This window comes from Festucalex cinctus, chromosome 21 (genome assembly GCF_051991245.1).
Source record: "Festucalex cinctus isolate MCC-2025b chromosome 21, RoL_Fcin_1.0, whole genome shotgun sequence".
Taxonomy (NCBI): Eukaryota; Metazoa; Chordata; class Actinopteri; order Syngnathiformes; family Syngnathidae; genus Festucalex; species Festucalex cinctus.
This window is the reverse complement of record NC_135431.1, coordinates 11,359,547-11,375,221: the sequence shown is the minus strand read 5'-3', so window position 1 is coordinate 11,375,221 and position 15,675 is coordinate 11,359,547. Positions and strand designations below refer to the sequence as shown.

The window sequence follows — 15,675 nt, the reverse complement described above, 5'->3', positions numbered from 1 at the left end:
ATCTAAAAAAATACAAAATAAAAATAAAAAAACATTTTAAGGTATATCCATGGCTCAAAATCATTTTTAATTTTTTTCCAAGTAAATGTTTACATACAGTATATTTAAATTTACAAAGACAAATTCTTTTTAGTCAATCAGTGAATACTTTTCAGCACACAATTGTGATAAAACAACAATTGGACCATAAATCATCAACAATTAATACAAAACAAGTACAAGTGAACAAATCTACAAAGTTACCCAATGACAATTTGGCTCGGATTTGAAACTGTGTAACTTGCAGATGTTTTTTTATTTTTTTATTTTTTTAATTCAACAACACAGTAGACAGAAACACAAACACTTATGATCATGGTTTACAAATATGATCAAACCGGTAATAGTGTAGCGAACATTAGACATCAGACACGCAGGTAAATAACTGACATAATTAATCACAGCTTATTATGCAAACAAATTAAAGTAATGCCCAGTAGCCCCTTCAAGCTAGAGGAAGTGCACTTTGGTTGAATGGGAATCAAAATGAAAAAAAAAAAAATTGAAATAGTGCAGTTGGCACTTAGTAGAAGCCATGTGAGCGACAGTGGAGAAGTCGAGCATCGCGCGATGTCAAAGTGATGTCAGAAATGTATAAATAATCATCAAACGACCTCCAGTGCAACACTGATCCTTTGCCCGTCTCACAGGATTTCCGCGCAGTCGGGGCGGGAGCCTCCGAACTGCAGCACGCTTGGACACGGCGGGCCTCTGCTCAGGCTCTCGTGGCCGCCGCGGCCTCCCGAACTGGAGGTGGCGCCGTTACTGCCGCTGGGAGGCGTTCTCTCTGGCTGGGACCAGCTCTGCGCGGCTCTGACGGGACGGTGCAGGCGGTGAGCGTCCAGCATCTCCAGCAGCAGGTCGTACAGTGGCACCTTGTTCTTGCACTTCATGCTGTACAGGTGCTCCATGCCTTTGTTACTGCAAGCACAATCAGATGTTGTCATGATGCTAGTGTACTGTAGATGTTGGACAAAGTCACACATTCACTGCTGTGGATGTTTATATTTGTTAACTGAAATCTAATGCCATGTAAAAAAAAGCCACTCAAGCCATTTATATGCACATCCCTATTGAAAGAAAGAAAAAAAAAGTATCTCTCACCTCATGTGTCTGATGTGAGAGAGGAGCAGCAGCAGCTGAGCCTGGCGTCTGGCCTGCTGCTGCACCGTGCATCCTGATTGGCTGATGTGATGTATGAGGGCGTCCGTGATGGTGTCCAGCATGCCCTGCACCGCCGCGCCGTCATGGAGCGGCTCCATGGTGCCCGTGCAGAACGCAAAGGCGCCTGAAGGGAGACAAAAAAAAACGCACGAGTCAGCTGTCGGCCTTCTTGAAGAGGAGGCGGAGTTTCTTTTTCCCCGTTAGCTATTTATTTTTAATCATGTGCTAACAAGCCAATCAGGAGATCAGTTGTCACGACGGCTGATGCTATTTTTGCATACTGGCGATGAACGGCTCAGTTATTGAAATCATATCAATGAAGATATATACATTTTTTTTTGTATTAATAATTACTAGGATGTGAAAGTCACAATTCCAATGACTAAAGAATTGCACTAAGATTTTGAGAAGCTGCCTGGGTGTCGGATGTTTTGGGAATCTACTAGAACGAAGTGGCGTGTAGTCATGGCCTTTAAGGACAAGCACAGACCTACATTTACTTTAAGGTAAGCAGTGCTGCATTGCATTTTGTTAGATACATAGCGTTAGCTAGCAGTGTTAGCTTGTAATAAGTGACATTTTTACTTGATTGCTAAATCTTAAAATAGTTTGGGATTTTTTTTTTTTTTATTCGAGCTAGTTTTTATTTTGCTTTTAATCTTATTGCTTTTAATCTTTAATTTAATTTTGTAGTTTTAGTGCAATTTCCAATGGTGAAAGCGGACATTTTTGTTTGTTATAAAATCTCGTGTCTGTGCTTTTATACTTTAATGCTTTTGAGTTTTGTTTTATTTGCTGTTTTATTTTTTTGGAAAATGCTTCATTTTAGTTCAGTTTTTAGCAGTTTTACTAAACTGCAATTTCCAATTTGTTAGTTTCATACGTATAAAATATAGTTTCAATTCTCTTTTTTTTTCTTTTATTTACAAAAATGCTTCTTAAATTTTAGCTTCAGTTATTTTTGTTTTCATTAACTATTAACATCGGTGCTTAGTGGTGATGGTCACAGCAGAATCAATTCTGAAGTTTACAAAACCATTTTGTCTTGGCGATTTACAGAAAAGTGCATCCAAACCAATTGGGAGACGCTTCATCATGCAACAAAACGGACCCAAAGCACACACTCAACACAAAAAGGGACTTCATCGGGTGGAAAAAGGGGAAGCACTTAGACTGGCCTAGTCAGTCACTGGACCTTAACCCAGTAGAACATGCATTTTACCTCCTGATGAGGAGACTGAAGGAAGCGACCCGCAGAAACAAACAAGAACTGAAAGAGGCTTCAGTGAAGGCCTGGAAAAGACACATCTTGATGTAAATACCATGAAATAAAAAACTGTTGTGTGGTATTCATCTTTTGTTCTGAAATCTGAACGTCTTCAGTATATGACAAAAACAAAGGAATTGACCTTGCCGTTCCAATACTTTTGAATAGGACCTTGAAGTGGATGATGCACCCAATGACTACTAATTGGGTCACGGTGTCTATTAGAAGGAGTGCAACTATTTGCGGAAGTGGTACAGGAAAGTTTTTGTAAAAGGTCACGAACGGAGGTCTGGATGCCCACGCAGCAATCACAAGTCCATCCGGCCCGTGCAGCTGAGTCGCCACAGTCATCTCTCTGGTATTCTCGCTTTCCCGCTCTCGCCGAATAGCTTCATCTTTTGAGCGAGGCCTTTCCGCGCGCTGCCACGTGTTGCCGTGGCAACGCTCATCAGCCTCGCCGCCTCTGACGGGCCTTTCCGGGACACCGTGTTCGCACTCGCCGCTACGAGTCTGCGGGTGTCGCCGGGACGCATCCACTCCCGAGAGCGCAAACAATTCGACGAGGAACACGTGCTTGAAATGAAAGCTTTCGGCTCACCAGAGTTGAGCAAGATGATCGCTTTGAGGCAGACGAACTCCTCGGGCTTGAGTCTGAGCATGCGGAAACGGGAGGCCGTGGCCAGCAGCATGTCGAAGATCTCCGCCATGCCTTCCACGCAGTCGCCTTCACTCCTGCACGGCACAAACAAACATTCCGCCAACGACTCATCCTTGAAGTGATCAACAGTTACCTCGAGGATTGATGAAGGCATCATGGTCAAACTGGTTAGCTAACGTAAACGAGGTACACGCGTAGCGAAAATCAGGCTAAGGTTGCACCATTATCAATGATGGCACAGTGATTTCCAAGGAATCTTACAGAAGGGATAATTGGAAAAAGTAAACACCTGCAGAAATACACTACAGTGTTGCATATTGATATTTATGTTTCCTACCTTGTTCTGATAATTATTGTGAAAAGCCATTATATGATTATTTCAGAAGTGTGTATGAAACTGGTAGCGCTTCACATGAATCAGTACCCAAGAATTAGCTCGCTTTCAAAGAGGTTGGTGAGCCCTGGTCTAGTCCAGTAAAGTATTCGGAGTGTTTTTTACCAGGCCATTCTATCAAAATATATTTATGTTTGTGCTCGGATCCACTTAATAACATGTGGCATCAATCATTCAACACAATAAAAACACCAAGGACAAGAGTTTGCAGCCGCAATCTAGCTTCTTTTTCAACTACCGTAGTCTTTCTTGTTCTTTGTATTTTTCCGCTGTCAGGATGCGCCGTGTCACTATGCTGCCCCTCACAGGTTAGCCTTGGTATTACAATAGCTGTCTGGTTTGGGAGAGGCGATGCATAATTCTCATTGGAGATATTTTTGCCTGTTAAATGCTGTGTTGGTAATCTGGAGTTGCTCGCATTTAGAAGATAATGTGTGGCTAAAGCCAAAGTGGCTTTCTGGACCTGGATTTGACACCCCTGTCTGGGGTAAACAACACACACAGTAGGCCTATTTTTATTTCCTCACATTTGCAAAAATTAGTATGGGTCTACCCTGCTTCATCTTACGTCTGGTGAAAAGTGAATGGATTGGGGCTACCGAGCTGGAATTGGTTTGCACCTTAGTATGTTTGCATAGCCACAACTTTGCTAGCAACCTAGCGGCAGTTTTTAACAGCGTGCTCGCAAACTAGTTTCCATCTGTCATGTTAGAGTAAATTTGTGAGTTCACAACTTATTGTATCTATTAGGGGTGTTAAAAAAAATTGATTCGGCGATATATCGCGATACTACATCGCGCGATTCTCGAATCGATTCAATAAAAAAAAATCGATTTTTTTTTTTTTTTTTTTTTTTTAAGAGCTCAGAACTGTTCATTCGGTAGTCTTACCGATTCAACGTCTTATCATCATTACCTTTTTTTTTTTTTTTTTTTTTTGTGTGTGAATCGATTTTTAAACTTCCATTTTTAATGGAAAAATATTCAACAAAACGTCTGACTTCGGGTTAGGATTCAAACCTTGAGCATGGAAGAATGTTATATGAACGGTACATTAAGCCTTAATATTTTATTTTAATGCTGTTCAAACATGAAACAGATTACAACCTCTATAAGACTGAAATTTCAGATAAATAAATAATACATTTTCATATAAATCTTACACTCTACAAGCTTACTGATTAGTATTTTCTAAATTTGAATGAAAAAAAATCGCAACAATCGACTTCTAAATTCGTATCGGGATTAATCGGTATCGAATCGAATCGTGACCTGTGAATCGTGATACGAATCGAATCGTCAGGTACTAGGCAATTCACACCCCTAGCTATTGTATCTAAGGAGTGGCTCTTATTTTGATGTTCCAGATTCAAATACTCAGGCTTTCCCTATTTTGCAAGAAAGTGCATATTTGGTTTGGAAAAGACCTTCCTTAGGTGTGGTGTCCAAAATATGGCCCGGGAGCCATTTGCCTTTCATTGTTTTTCGCAGCCCACAACATTTACTCCAAATCACTTTTAGCGCAGTTATGGAATGCTAACGCTAAAGAAATGCTAATGCTAACAATATGCAAAAGACAAAGAAACTGACAACTAATTTATAAAATGGTATATAATAGGCATAAATGGTTTCCTCACCTTACAATGACAACTTAATATTTTTGTTCTCATTTTATAATACAGGGGCGGATCTTTTCTAGTGGGTCACAGGGCTGCTGACCACCCCAACATTTGCTTATCACCTCTTAACAAAATGCTATGATGCGGTTGTTGTTTTTTTTAATAACTACAATTTACAAGCAATATGTAGGTTGATTAGAAGATATTTTGATAAATTAAAAACAAATAATTCCAAATGGGCTCTTACATCCTTCTATGTTTCTGTAAGCCACCCTCAGAGGGAAAAGTTTTGACAGCCCTGATCTACAGTATATGTGCCATCCAGTTGGCTGGTGACCAGGGGTGTATCCCGCCTCTTTCCCAAAGCTAGCTGTGATAAGCTTCAGCTCACCTGCGACCATAATGAAGACAAGCGCCATAGAAAATGGCTGCTGTTTTTCGTCAATCAAAGGCCAAATAATGTGCCTAGATAAGAAGCTAATGGAGCTAACGGCGTCGGCCCTCGACTTTAGAGCGTAGTAGACAAGCGCCGGGGAGTGCGGATGCTATCACAGTGCAGCTAAGGGAATGCGTCGACCCTGACCCGCTGCGTTTTAGTCATCACGTCCAATCTGGCAGGACACTTACACCAGGGGCCAGCTTTTTACAGATAATACGCTAATACATTTCTCGATCAAATGGGACCATCAGGCGCAGCAAGCTAAAAGCTTTGTCTGTCTGCCTCTGCTTCATCTGTCATTCTGTCTTGTGTTTTTTTTGTTTTTTTTTTGCAAAGGTAGAAGTGATGATTGGTCAGGTTGTTTACTCAGAACATGGGAAAGGCTGAAGGAAGGAAACAGCCGTCCCGTCTTCCTTCTCCATTTCCTCGTCCTCTCAACTCCCTCTCGCCGTCGCTATTCATTTTCTATCATTCTGTGCATTGAAGCTTTGATTACATCTGTCCTGGTTGTCAGCGAGACTCTATAATGATGCGGCACATGGGGGGGGGGTCCTCTCTTCACCGCGGGGGGCACATAATTAGTCTTTCACTGTACGACAGTGTATGACAAGACGTGTTGGGATGGCACAATGGCCGCAAAGGTGCGAAATGGAAAATCTACAATGCTGATGTGTCACTCTTGTGGGTGTGTGTGAGAGTGTGTGATGGAGAAGCAAAGAGGACGCGTCCCAGAAGTAGGCCAGTGCTCCTTTCCTCTTTTACCTGTCCAGAATGAGGTCCTGAGCGAAGATGAGCTTGCCTGGACAGTGGATGGACCTCCAGACGAGGCCGATCATCAGCACCTCCAGCCACGAGCTCTCCAGCAGCTGCACCTGGTCGTGCAGCGACAGCTGGAGGAAGCCTGAGCACAAAGTCACGTGACAGCACGTACAGCACGCTTGACACTCGCTGACTCACGCTTAAGCATCATCGGGTGATTATTCAGGGTTATTAACAGCATTTAGCGGCTTCTGCCTACTCGCTCAATGCAAAAATATGCAAGCGGCTGTTTTTGTTGTTGTTGTCGGGCTTTGTTGTCACAAGAAGGCACTCAGCCACCTCACGTGATGTGTCATTACCATCCTGGTCCCCTGATTTGCAATTAAAACTGGAGCTTTTGGCGACACGCGAGGTGGTAATGCCTCAAATTGGGATTGACTCACTTTAGAGAACCAAAGGTGACATGTGGTCCATTTGGGCTCCATGGTGGGGATCCTCGCACCCACCTCGCAAAGGTGATGGCTGTAATTACCAGCACTGTAATAGCTCTGCCTTCCTATGTGTGTGTGTGTGTGTGTGTGTTACATGCCACATGCCTTTTTGTCTTCTTAGAGGTGACGTTTTAATCGTCTATGAACCTGCCTCAAATTTGCCGTCAATGCTTGATGGCACCTTCAGATGTGAGTGATGGTGAATTCAACTCCACAGCAAGCAGCAGTTTGGCAGATAGTTTTCGATGCTTCAAAAATGAGGCTTCAAGGCTAGTTTACCGTCATACTAAACAATTACATGGTGTATTTTAAACAGCCACACAACTTTCCCTTAAAGTCCCTGCAAACTGAAAATAAATAAATATATGTTACACACCATAGAGTAGTGTGTTGGTAACGGCACCATCAAATTTATGTATATAAATTTAAGTATATAAAATTAGGCTTCAAAATCATGAAAAGTCAAGTGTGTGGGTGTGTCGGCTGAATATACTGAAATCATGCCCTTGATGTCAATCGAACCAAACCAAAAAATAAAACATTTAGTATTTTTAAGAAGGAAAATAGCACTCTGTAGTATTGTACTTTATAAACTACCATATTGCAATAACACAAACAGAATGTAAAAATATTATTTATAAGGATGTTCGATGCCACTGTTGAGTAATTCGTGGTACTGATACTAAGTACTGATAAGACTGGTACTTTCCGCATATATATATATATATATATATATATATATATATATATATATATATATATATATATATATATATATATATATATATATATATATATATATATATATATTAGGGGTGTCAAAAAAAATCGATTCGGCGATATATCGAGATACTACATCGCGCGATTCTCGAATCGATTCAATAATCGGCAGAATCGATTTTTTTTTTTTTTTTTTTTTTTAGGATTCACACCTTGAGCATGGAAGAATGTTATATGAACGGAACATTAAGCCTTAATATTTTATTTTAATGTTGTTAAAACATGAAACAGATTACAACCTCTATAAGACTGAAATTTCAGATAAATAAATAATACATTTTCATATAAATCTTACACTCTACAAGCTTACTGATTATTATTTTCTAAATTTGAATGAAAAAAATCGCAACAATCGACTTATAAATTCGTATCGGGATTAATCGGTATCGAATCGAATCGTGACCTGTGAATCGTGATACGAATCGAATCGTCAGGTACGAGGCAATTCACACCCCTAATATATATATGAACTGTGACAGATAATTTAAAAAATAAGACCTATATATCCCAATATTGTGTTTAAAATTGCATGAAATTATTGGTAATTTTCCGTTCTTCTCCTTCTCTGGTTCCTGATCGTAAAAAAATGTTCACTGTCTGCCAAACGTTTGCCTGTTGTTAAATTTTGTTTAGAATCACTGGTGTATTGATTGTTTCTCTCCAATTAGATTATATCGTAGTATACCATGTACATGTATGGTGTTTTGGGGAGGCTAGGTTACTTGCTAGCTTAAATCATTCGCTCCCATCCATTTTCACAGAAGCAATCCCGTTCGCTCCTGGCTGTTTTACTAGATTTTGACTGATCATCTATCAAAAGAAAGATTAAAAGTCTCTTATCATCAGGGGGAAAAAAGTATATTTCTGTTTCCATTTTGCAGCAATTAGCATTAGAATATAGCTAAGTTTAATCAATTTTCACAAATCTATTTAGAATTGTGAGTAATTGAGCTTTTATTTTTCAACATGACCCTGGTTGATCTCCTTTGCTCTGCTGCCACCTGCTGGCCGTTTGTGTCATCACTAACATTTCTGCAACCGTTCTTTGCATTTGAGAGGCTGCATCAAAGCCTTCTGTATGCTCTAGCATAAAACAAAAAAAACTTATAAATACGTCTTTGGGACACTTAAAATATTTTTTAAAAATTTTGGGAGCAAATAAGTTAATATGCTAGTCGGTAGTTTGTTCATTGAGCTTTACCTGGCAGCTTCTTGGCCCAGGCGATCATGTGGACCAGCTCCTTGTCAGCCATGCTGGTGAGCAACGTCATCATGCTGACCTCTGTGTAGGGTCGGCTCAGCTTCTGTCGGGAACATAATATCGGGGGTTCGGCCCCCTGCAGCAGGAGAAGCACCTGACAAAGCAGGAAACAAACACGTTCTTCAAATTTAATCCAGTTAAGTGTTGTTGCTTTTTGACGTTTCTGTCTTTGCGCGATTCAGAACCTGCTCAGGCGGGATTTCCGATACTGACGATCTTCCGCCACTGGCACTTCCGCCGCCGCTCTGTTTCCTCCCGTCCTGGGGGTTCATTTTTCTATGCTCGGTCTCCTTGGTCAACTTCTCCGTAGCCCCGGTCCGCCGCTTGTCACGGCGTGTAACGCGACCGCGGTCTTTGCGCACACCTTGTGGAAACAGCAGTGTCATACCAAATAAAATGGATTACCGTATTGCTTCTCATAGTGGGCTCCACTCCAATAACACACAGTTGACAGCTACTTTCTCCCCACAGATATAAACAGGTGTAACAGACAATATTGTTCACAAACGGACATGAAATAGTTAACCACTAAACCCACTTGGATTCCGTCGCTATCCAAAACAGCAGCACCTACGGAGGCACGTAAAGAGTCGCAGAAGCACTGAAGTGAGGAGTCTTACCGGCTGCCACTTGGATGCTATAAACGACTTCCCTGCACAGTATGAAAGCAGTTACGTTATGTGGAAACGCCATCTTGACGGGGATCAGCCTTGCAGTTGACCCGCTGTGCTCACTCCACACTGTTGTTGTGTGCATCCATTCTTATGCTTGGATAGATCTCCATTTTGAAATGAAATGTATTACCGTAAAATCCCGTGTATAATACGCCCCCACAAAATCACCCTTATTCACTGCCATTGACGGCTATGGACGTCATTGTTAAAAAAAAAATTTTTTTTCCTTTGTGCTAGTATATAATACGATTCCCAAGAGTGAATAATATGAATGACTAAAGTTTCACAGCATACCAACAAAGTGTAAATGATTTTAAATCCAGGTTAGAAACAGCTCTTTTTCCATAAATATTAAGGTCTTTCAAAGTATTTTTTAAATCATGTTTTCAAAAATCTTGTATGCCCTTTTAGTCATTTTAGGAAACTATTATTTTTTTTCTTTACGTACTCATTTTAATTTTACTGCCACTGTAACTTCTGCCTCCTCTTGGCCAGTACTCCATTGGAAAAGGTTTTTAATCTCAGTTGAACATTCCTGGTTAAATAAAGGTTAAATATATATATTTTTAATTGCTTTTAAATCTCTTCAACTCTGTTTGAGCTGATTTTAAATGTTGTACCGGTACTTTTAATTATAGAATGTAAAGCGTTGTGTATTAAATACGCTATAAATCAGTGATTCTGTATATATATATATATATATATATTTTTACAACCCGTACTGCCACTACATCCCCCATTGATTTGTGACTTATAAAAATAATAGCATTATTCACGGGATATTACAGTATTTGTTGTATTTAACCAAGAAAAGAATCAAAATCTATATAAAGTATTAATACAAATAAAATAAAGGCCTCCTCAAGAGCAAATATGTTAAGTAAATAAACACTACTGGGCACGAAGGTAGAACTAACCCCAACTATGAGGAAATATGGTACATATAATATTGTGTTTTGCAGAACTAAATAAATCCTACTTATAGATGCATTCCAGCAAATAGATGGCGAGCGGGTGACATGGTCTTGACATAGACATCAGCAGGCTAGCAGCACATACTTTTAAGAGATTCAAGAAGTATGAAAACAAAAGTGTGGGTGTGCACTAATCAGACTCGTACTCCTTAAGAGGAAATCACTTCAAGGTTAAAGTTAAACTTAGCCTCAAGAATGCCAGTGGATGCACATATTTGTGGCTTTGGCAGTAGGAGCTTCTCCTACTAGGAGTGAATCAAGTTAATATAGAAAAGGAAGAAGATTTCAGAAAAAAAATTTGCTTGTTCCTGCCCACCTCCTTTCATCATGCCCACTTCATAACACTTCCTTAGTCGGCACGCTTGGCAGCTCTTCCTGCGATTCCTGTCAATAGTACACTGATTGGTTGCTGGGCACACGTAGTCATTGTGACCTGAAAATGGGAAAGAAAAAAAAAAATTCTATTACAGACTAGAAGGGGCCCTGCTCCGGTGTTCAGTTCACATTGAGGTTATTTAGTGTCCAGGAACACTCCATTCCCATTTTAAATGGATCTGTGATGGAGGAAATTAAAAGGTGGCATCCTGAGCTTTGTCATTGCCATGGAGACTATTGGTTTCTCTGACCGTTCTTTGCATCAATATGGCGTCACAAACATGACTAAGCCACACAGAGCAGATGGAGCTTTTGGTCTGTACAAGCACAACCTGAGGTTGGAGGTTGGACACTCAAAGTGAGTTGGGCAAATATTTTTCCATCTTTGTTTTCCCTCTTCTGTTGGACTTCTTCCCTGTTAAGCATGTCGGAACGTTGACATAATCATCTTTCAACAGCCGTACTTCATACTTTTTAATCTGCAAGTCACACTCAACATGAATTAACGTTATGAATGTGGATGTAAATACTGATTGGATCCTTGTTCCTGGTCCCATCGCATAAATGAGGTGTCGGAAAACAATGTCAAGCAGAGCTGTGTCTTTGGTGCAAATATTTCTTGCTATTGGACACTTCAAACCAATAAAACAACAAAACAAAACTGAGAAAGGGCTTCTGAAAATAAAATAGTTTATTTACAGGTATACAACTAAAATCATGCTACTAGAAATGCTACGTCAAATATCTGGATTTTTTTTGCATGGCAATGGTCATTGACTCCAACTTTTGCTACGATCGCAAAACACAAGTCGTTCCATTTCTCACCCTTCATAATCAACGTGACAAGCAGAGATTCACCCCATAATCATCATCAACTCCAAAGCGATGCAATGCCGCCATTTATAGCAATCTGTTCGTCATTACAGTGGTTTACAAACCTGAATTTCACAGACAAGATGGATGAGTCTATCACACCTAAACTAGCACCTTGAAAAAAAATCATCGCCGAACAGTTATCAGACTGGTCGCCCTTCACATTAATCGGTACCAAAGAAGTACATTTGCAAATGTGTCACTTTTTGCACTGTTCTCCACTAAATTTGACCTTGTTGTGCCTACCTTGAATGCTCCTCTTAAAGAAGGCCTTGCATCCCTCGCAGGACCACACCCCATAGTGGTAGCCCGATGCATAGTCGCTGCACACGGCACAGAAACGCGTCTCCTTGGCCATCTCGAACACCCCGATGGCGGCGGCGGCCTCCGAGCCCCCCAAGACGTACGCCTCGTCACTTGTGCCGCACTGGTCGTCCCTGGACGCCTGCTGCTGACCGACCGTCTCGCTGGACCTGCCACAGGTACGAGGCTTCATCACATATAATTGTTTTTTTTTTCTCGATGAGAAAGTTGTATTCAAATCTTCTGTACGTTATTGCAAAATGAGTTTACTATTTAATTTTACACATTGCGTTGGTCTCACGTGTTGTTCCTGGCTCAAGGTCCTCGGAATATTGCTTAATCTCCGGAATTAAAAAGCAGCTCGATCCCGTCCCCAGCGATAGTGGCCATGTTTTGAATCAAGTCAAAGATTAAACTAACAGTACCGTCACATACAGTAATTAGTGTTTGTGTACAACTGCCGGGGTCATTTGCTGTTTACAGATTGTGCGTTTTCACAAACTGTCCTTCAGCTAACAAGATAAAAACACTTGATTTTCAAAAAGGCGAGTAAACCGTTTGGAGTTGCATAATCAGCGAGCCACAATCAGAGTTGGCGGGGTGGGGGCGGGGTCACCTCCCACCCAACACATGCCGAACAGACAAAGAATGAGACAATGAAAGTTGAAGAGGGGCCGTCTCACCTGTAGATGGGCGTTGAAGTGGTTTCCAGATAGTGATGTCCGGGGGGGTGCATGAATGGGCTGAGTCGGGGGCTGGTGGGCACAAACACGAGGGGGCTGGTGGGCCCACTGCCCAGCGACTGGAGGCTGCCGTCCGAGGGCGATCCGTGCGTCTCCAGGGGCGCCGAGTAATAGCCCGGCGCCGGGTGGCTGTAAAGCGGCGTCTGGGCCGGAGCCGGGGAGGCGTAGTCGTACGTCCCCTCCAGGAAGTCCACCGTGGCCACCCCACCGGACCCCCGGCTCTCTTCGGGGTACATGCCGCTGAGGGGGGCGCGGGGCGGGGGCGACGGTCGCGGCGTGGACAGGTTCTCCAGCTCTGGGGCGGCCGGGCGGATGCCGGACCCCGGCGGCGCTCCGCAAGGCTTCCTGCTCTTTGCCGGGCTCTGCCTGAGCAACATCACAGCACAACAGTACTGATAAGCAACATGATTTAGACTTGCTCTCCCTTTGGCGGGGAGAGAGGGTGGGGGGGCCGGAACGAGTGGCGCTCTCTCTCCTGTTCGACTGTCTCTCGCACACATACACATGTGATACGCTTCTCGTGGCTTTTCCTCAGAGATGGGCAACTTCAATGATGGAGGGGGGCGCAATTTCTCAACAGGGCTACTGGGGGGCTACATCGGACCACGTTCTTGCTAACCAGATGTATGATAAGAATGGCATTTTCATAGGGATGGGCGAGTACCGATACCAGGTAGCGGTATCGGTGCCGATACCAGCCTTATTTTAAGTTACTGTATTCACAATGGTGGCTGATGCTGGGTTTTGCCATCTGGAACTAGAAATGAGAAATTAGAATTGAAAATTACCATTTATTTTACGCAATTTTGAGGAAAAATGCTATATTGGGACATATAGTTCTTTCTTTAAAATTATCAATTATTTTTTTCTATATGCACGTTGGTTGCTTTCACTGTGGGCTAAATATAAAGCTGAGTAAACCCAAAAATTATTCAAAAAATGCTGACAAAAAATGGGGGTTTGCTCCCCTCCAAAAAAAAAAAAATTTAAAAAATATTATAATATAAAATATTGAGAGAAAAAGAAGTCCACAAATCCATGGGTGCCGAACCACTTGTATATAGAGGTTCGCTGTAGTAGAGGAAACGTGTTAATAATTCCTACAACAAAAGAATAAATACAATTTTGGAAAATTATTATTATTATTATTATTATTATTATTATATTTTTAATCGTATGCACCTTTGGTTGTTTTTACAGTGCTCTATAAATAAATTGAGTAGACCCCAAAAAAAAATCCAAAAATGCTGATAAATATTCGTTTACCACGAAAAATGGGGGTTGGTTGGCTCCCCTCCAAAAAAAAATACAAAAATCAAATAAAACTGAAAAATACTGAGGAAAAAAAAAAGTCCAAATCCATGGGTGCTGAACCACTTGTATGCAGGGTTCACTGTAGTGAACTACACACACACACACACACACGCCCACACACCCCCACACACACAAAAACAAAAAACTTAATTCCCCCCACCCCCCACCTTTGTTAAAATTAATCGAGGGGCCACTCCGAGTGTGAGTGCGGGCCACATGCAGCCCCCCGGACGCTAGTTGGCCAACTCTGCTTCTTCTTAACCTGTCCCCCACCCAGACCCCCCAAGAAGACAACTCCCAACCTCCTTTCCCGCCCTTCTTCCCACTAATGTGTAGGCGGGATATCTAGTAAGGATGGGAAGAAAAATACACCAAGCTGGACAAAATGGAAGTAGCGCTTCCTGTACAACTTGACTGTCCCGTCCCACGCCACCACATCATGTCCTCCTCCTCTTCCGCCACCTTTGTTTTATGCAGGGAGAGTATGGTGTCGGAATATATTCATGCTTCATTTAGCCGATCCGTGTCGTGACGTACAAGCGGCTGTTTAATTGAACACACCTGAGACTCCAGTAAATCAAATCACAACGCAGTCGAGAACGGCGTACAAACCAAACGGCCTGAAAGCAGCAGCACGACAAAACCGACGCTCACCTCTTTAAACGACAACCGTCCTCTCTGCTGCTCGACTCGTTTCCCTCATCCCTCCGACTCGCGCTCATTCAGCTGGACTCGCTGGGCAAAGTGGAAACAGTGGAGAGGGAGGGGGAAAAGAAAAAAAAGAGGATAAACAAATTAAAAGATGCAGTCAAATCGATGGAGCGCCAGGTCACCATAACACAGCAAACAACGCAGGAGGTCAAATCTCATTTCAGCAGCCAGTAATTACACAATCCACTCCCAATGATGGAATCAAAGAGATACCAAGTATTTTTGGCTTCGTCATCATTTCATGACATTAATACAGCTTTGTTTGGACAAGATGACACCATAAAGCCATCTTGTGGCTATTCTCCAACAGAACAAACAAAGGGATAGTAGCACAAACGCAAAGCATAGACTTCAAACTGCACGTGTCAGGAGTCCTTGCATGTTTCGGTGCCACATGTCAAGGTAAAGAAAAAGCCTTGCACTGTCGAAAACCGAGTAACAAGCTGTAATAAGGCTGAGATTACAAATAACAAAACAATCTAGTGCTTGAATGAAAATGTGTTTATTTGCATGCTTGCTTACCTGTCAGCCACGTTGTTCTGATGCGGGCGTCGAAAGCAACTGCAGACCTCCGGCGAGAGAGGAAGAGCTCAACATTTGGCAGGGGCTTCATTTTCCCATCTCTTTCTTGAGTAAACAGCCCCATTTTCAGAACATGTCAGGTCAAGTGGAAAACAAGTAGCCCTGATGACGATATATATATTTCATTGCATTTCCCCAGAGAGGAACAAAATTAAGTCGTATTAGATTGCAAGAAAATACGGAGAGCCGACTAAATCACCTAATGGGATCATTTAAGGCCACTTAAAGCTCCTTTTGCATTGTCATGCACGTTCTA

General features: G+C 41.9%; 1 protein-coding gene across 1 annotated transcript; it reads right to left on the bottom strand.

Moving 5' to 3' along the window:
* Window positions 1-46: 46 nt before the first annotated feature.
* Window positions 47-15,498, bottom strand: esr1 (estrogen receptor 1). The gene is given in 11 exon segments (XM_077510641.1): window positions 47-960; window positions 1,144-1,327; window positions 3,069-3,202; window positions 6,342-6,480; window positions 8,811-9,010; window positions 9,012-9,234; window positions 10,835-10,951; window positions 12,013-12,239; window positions 12,753-13,178; window positions 14,781-14,861; window positions 15,360-15,498. Coding segments are annotated over 10 exon segments (1,995 nt in total). The 5' UTR covers window positions 14,849-14,861; window positions 15,360-15,498; the 3' UTR covers window positions 47-683.
* Between the last annotated feature and the right edge of the window lie 177 nt (window positions 15,499-15,675).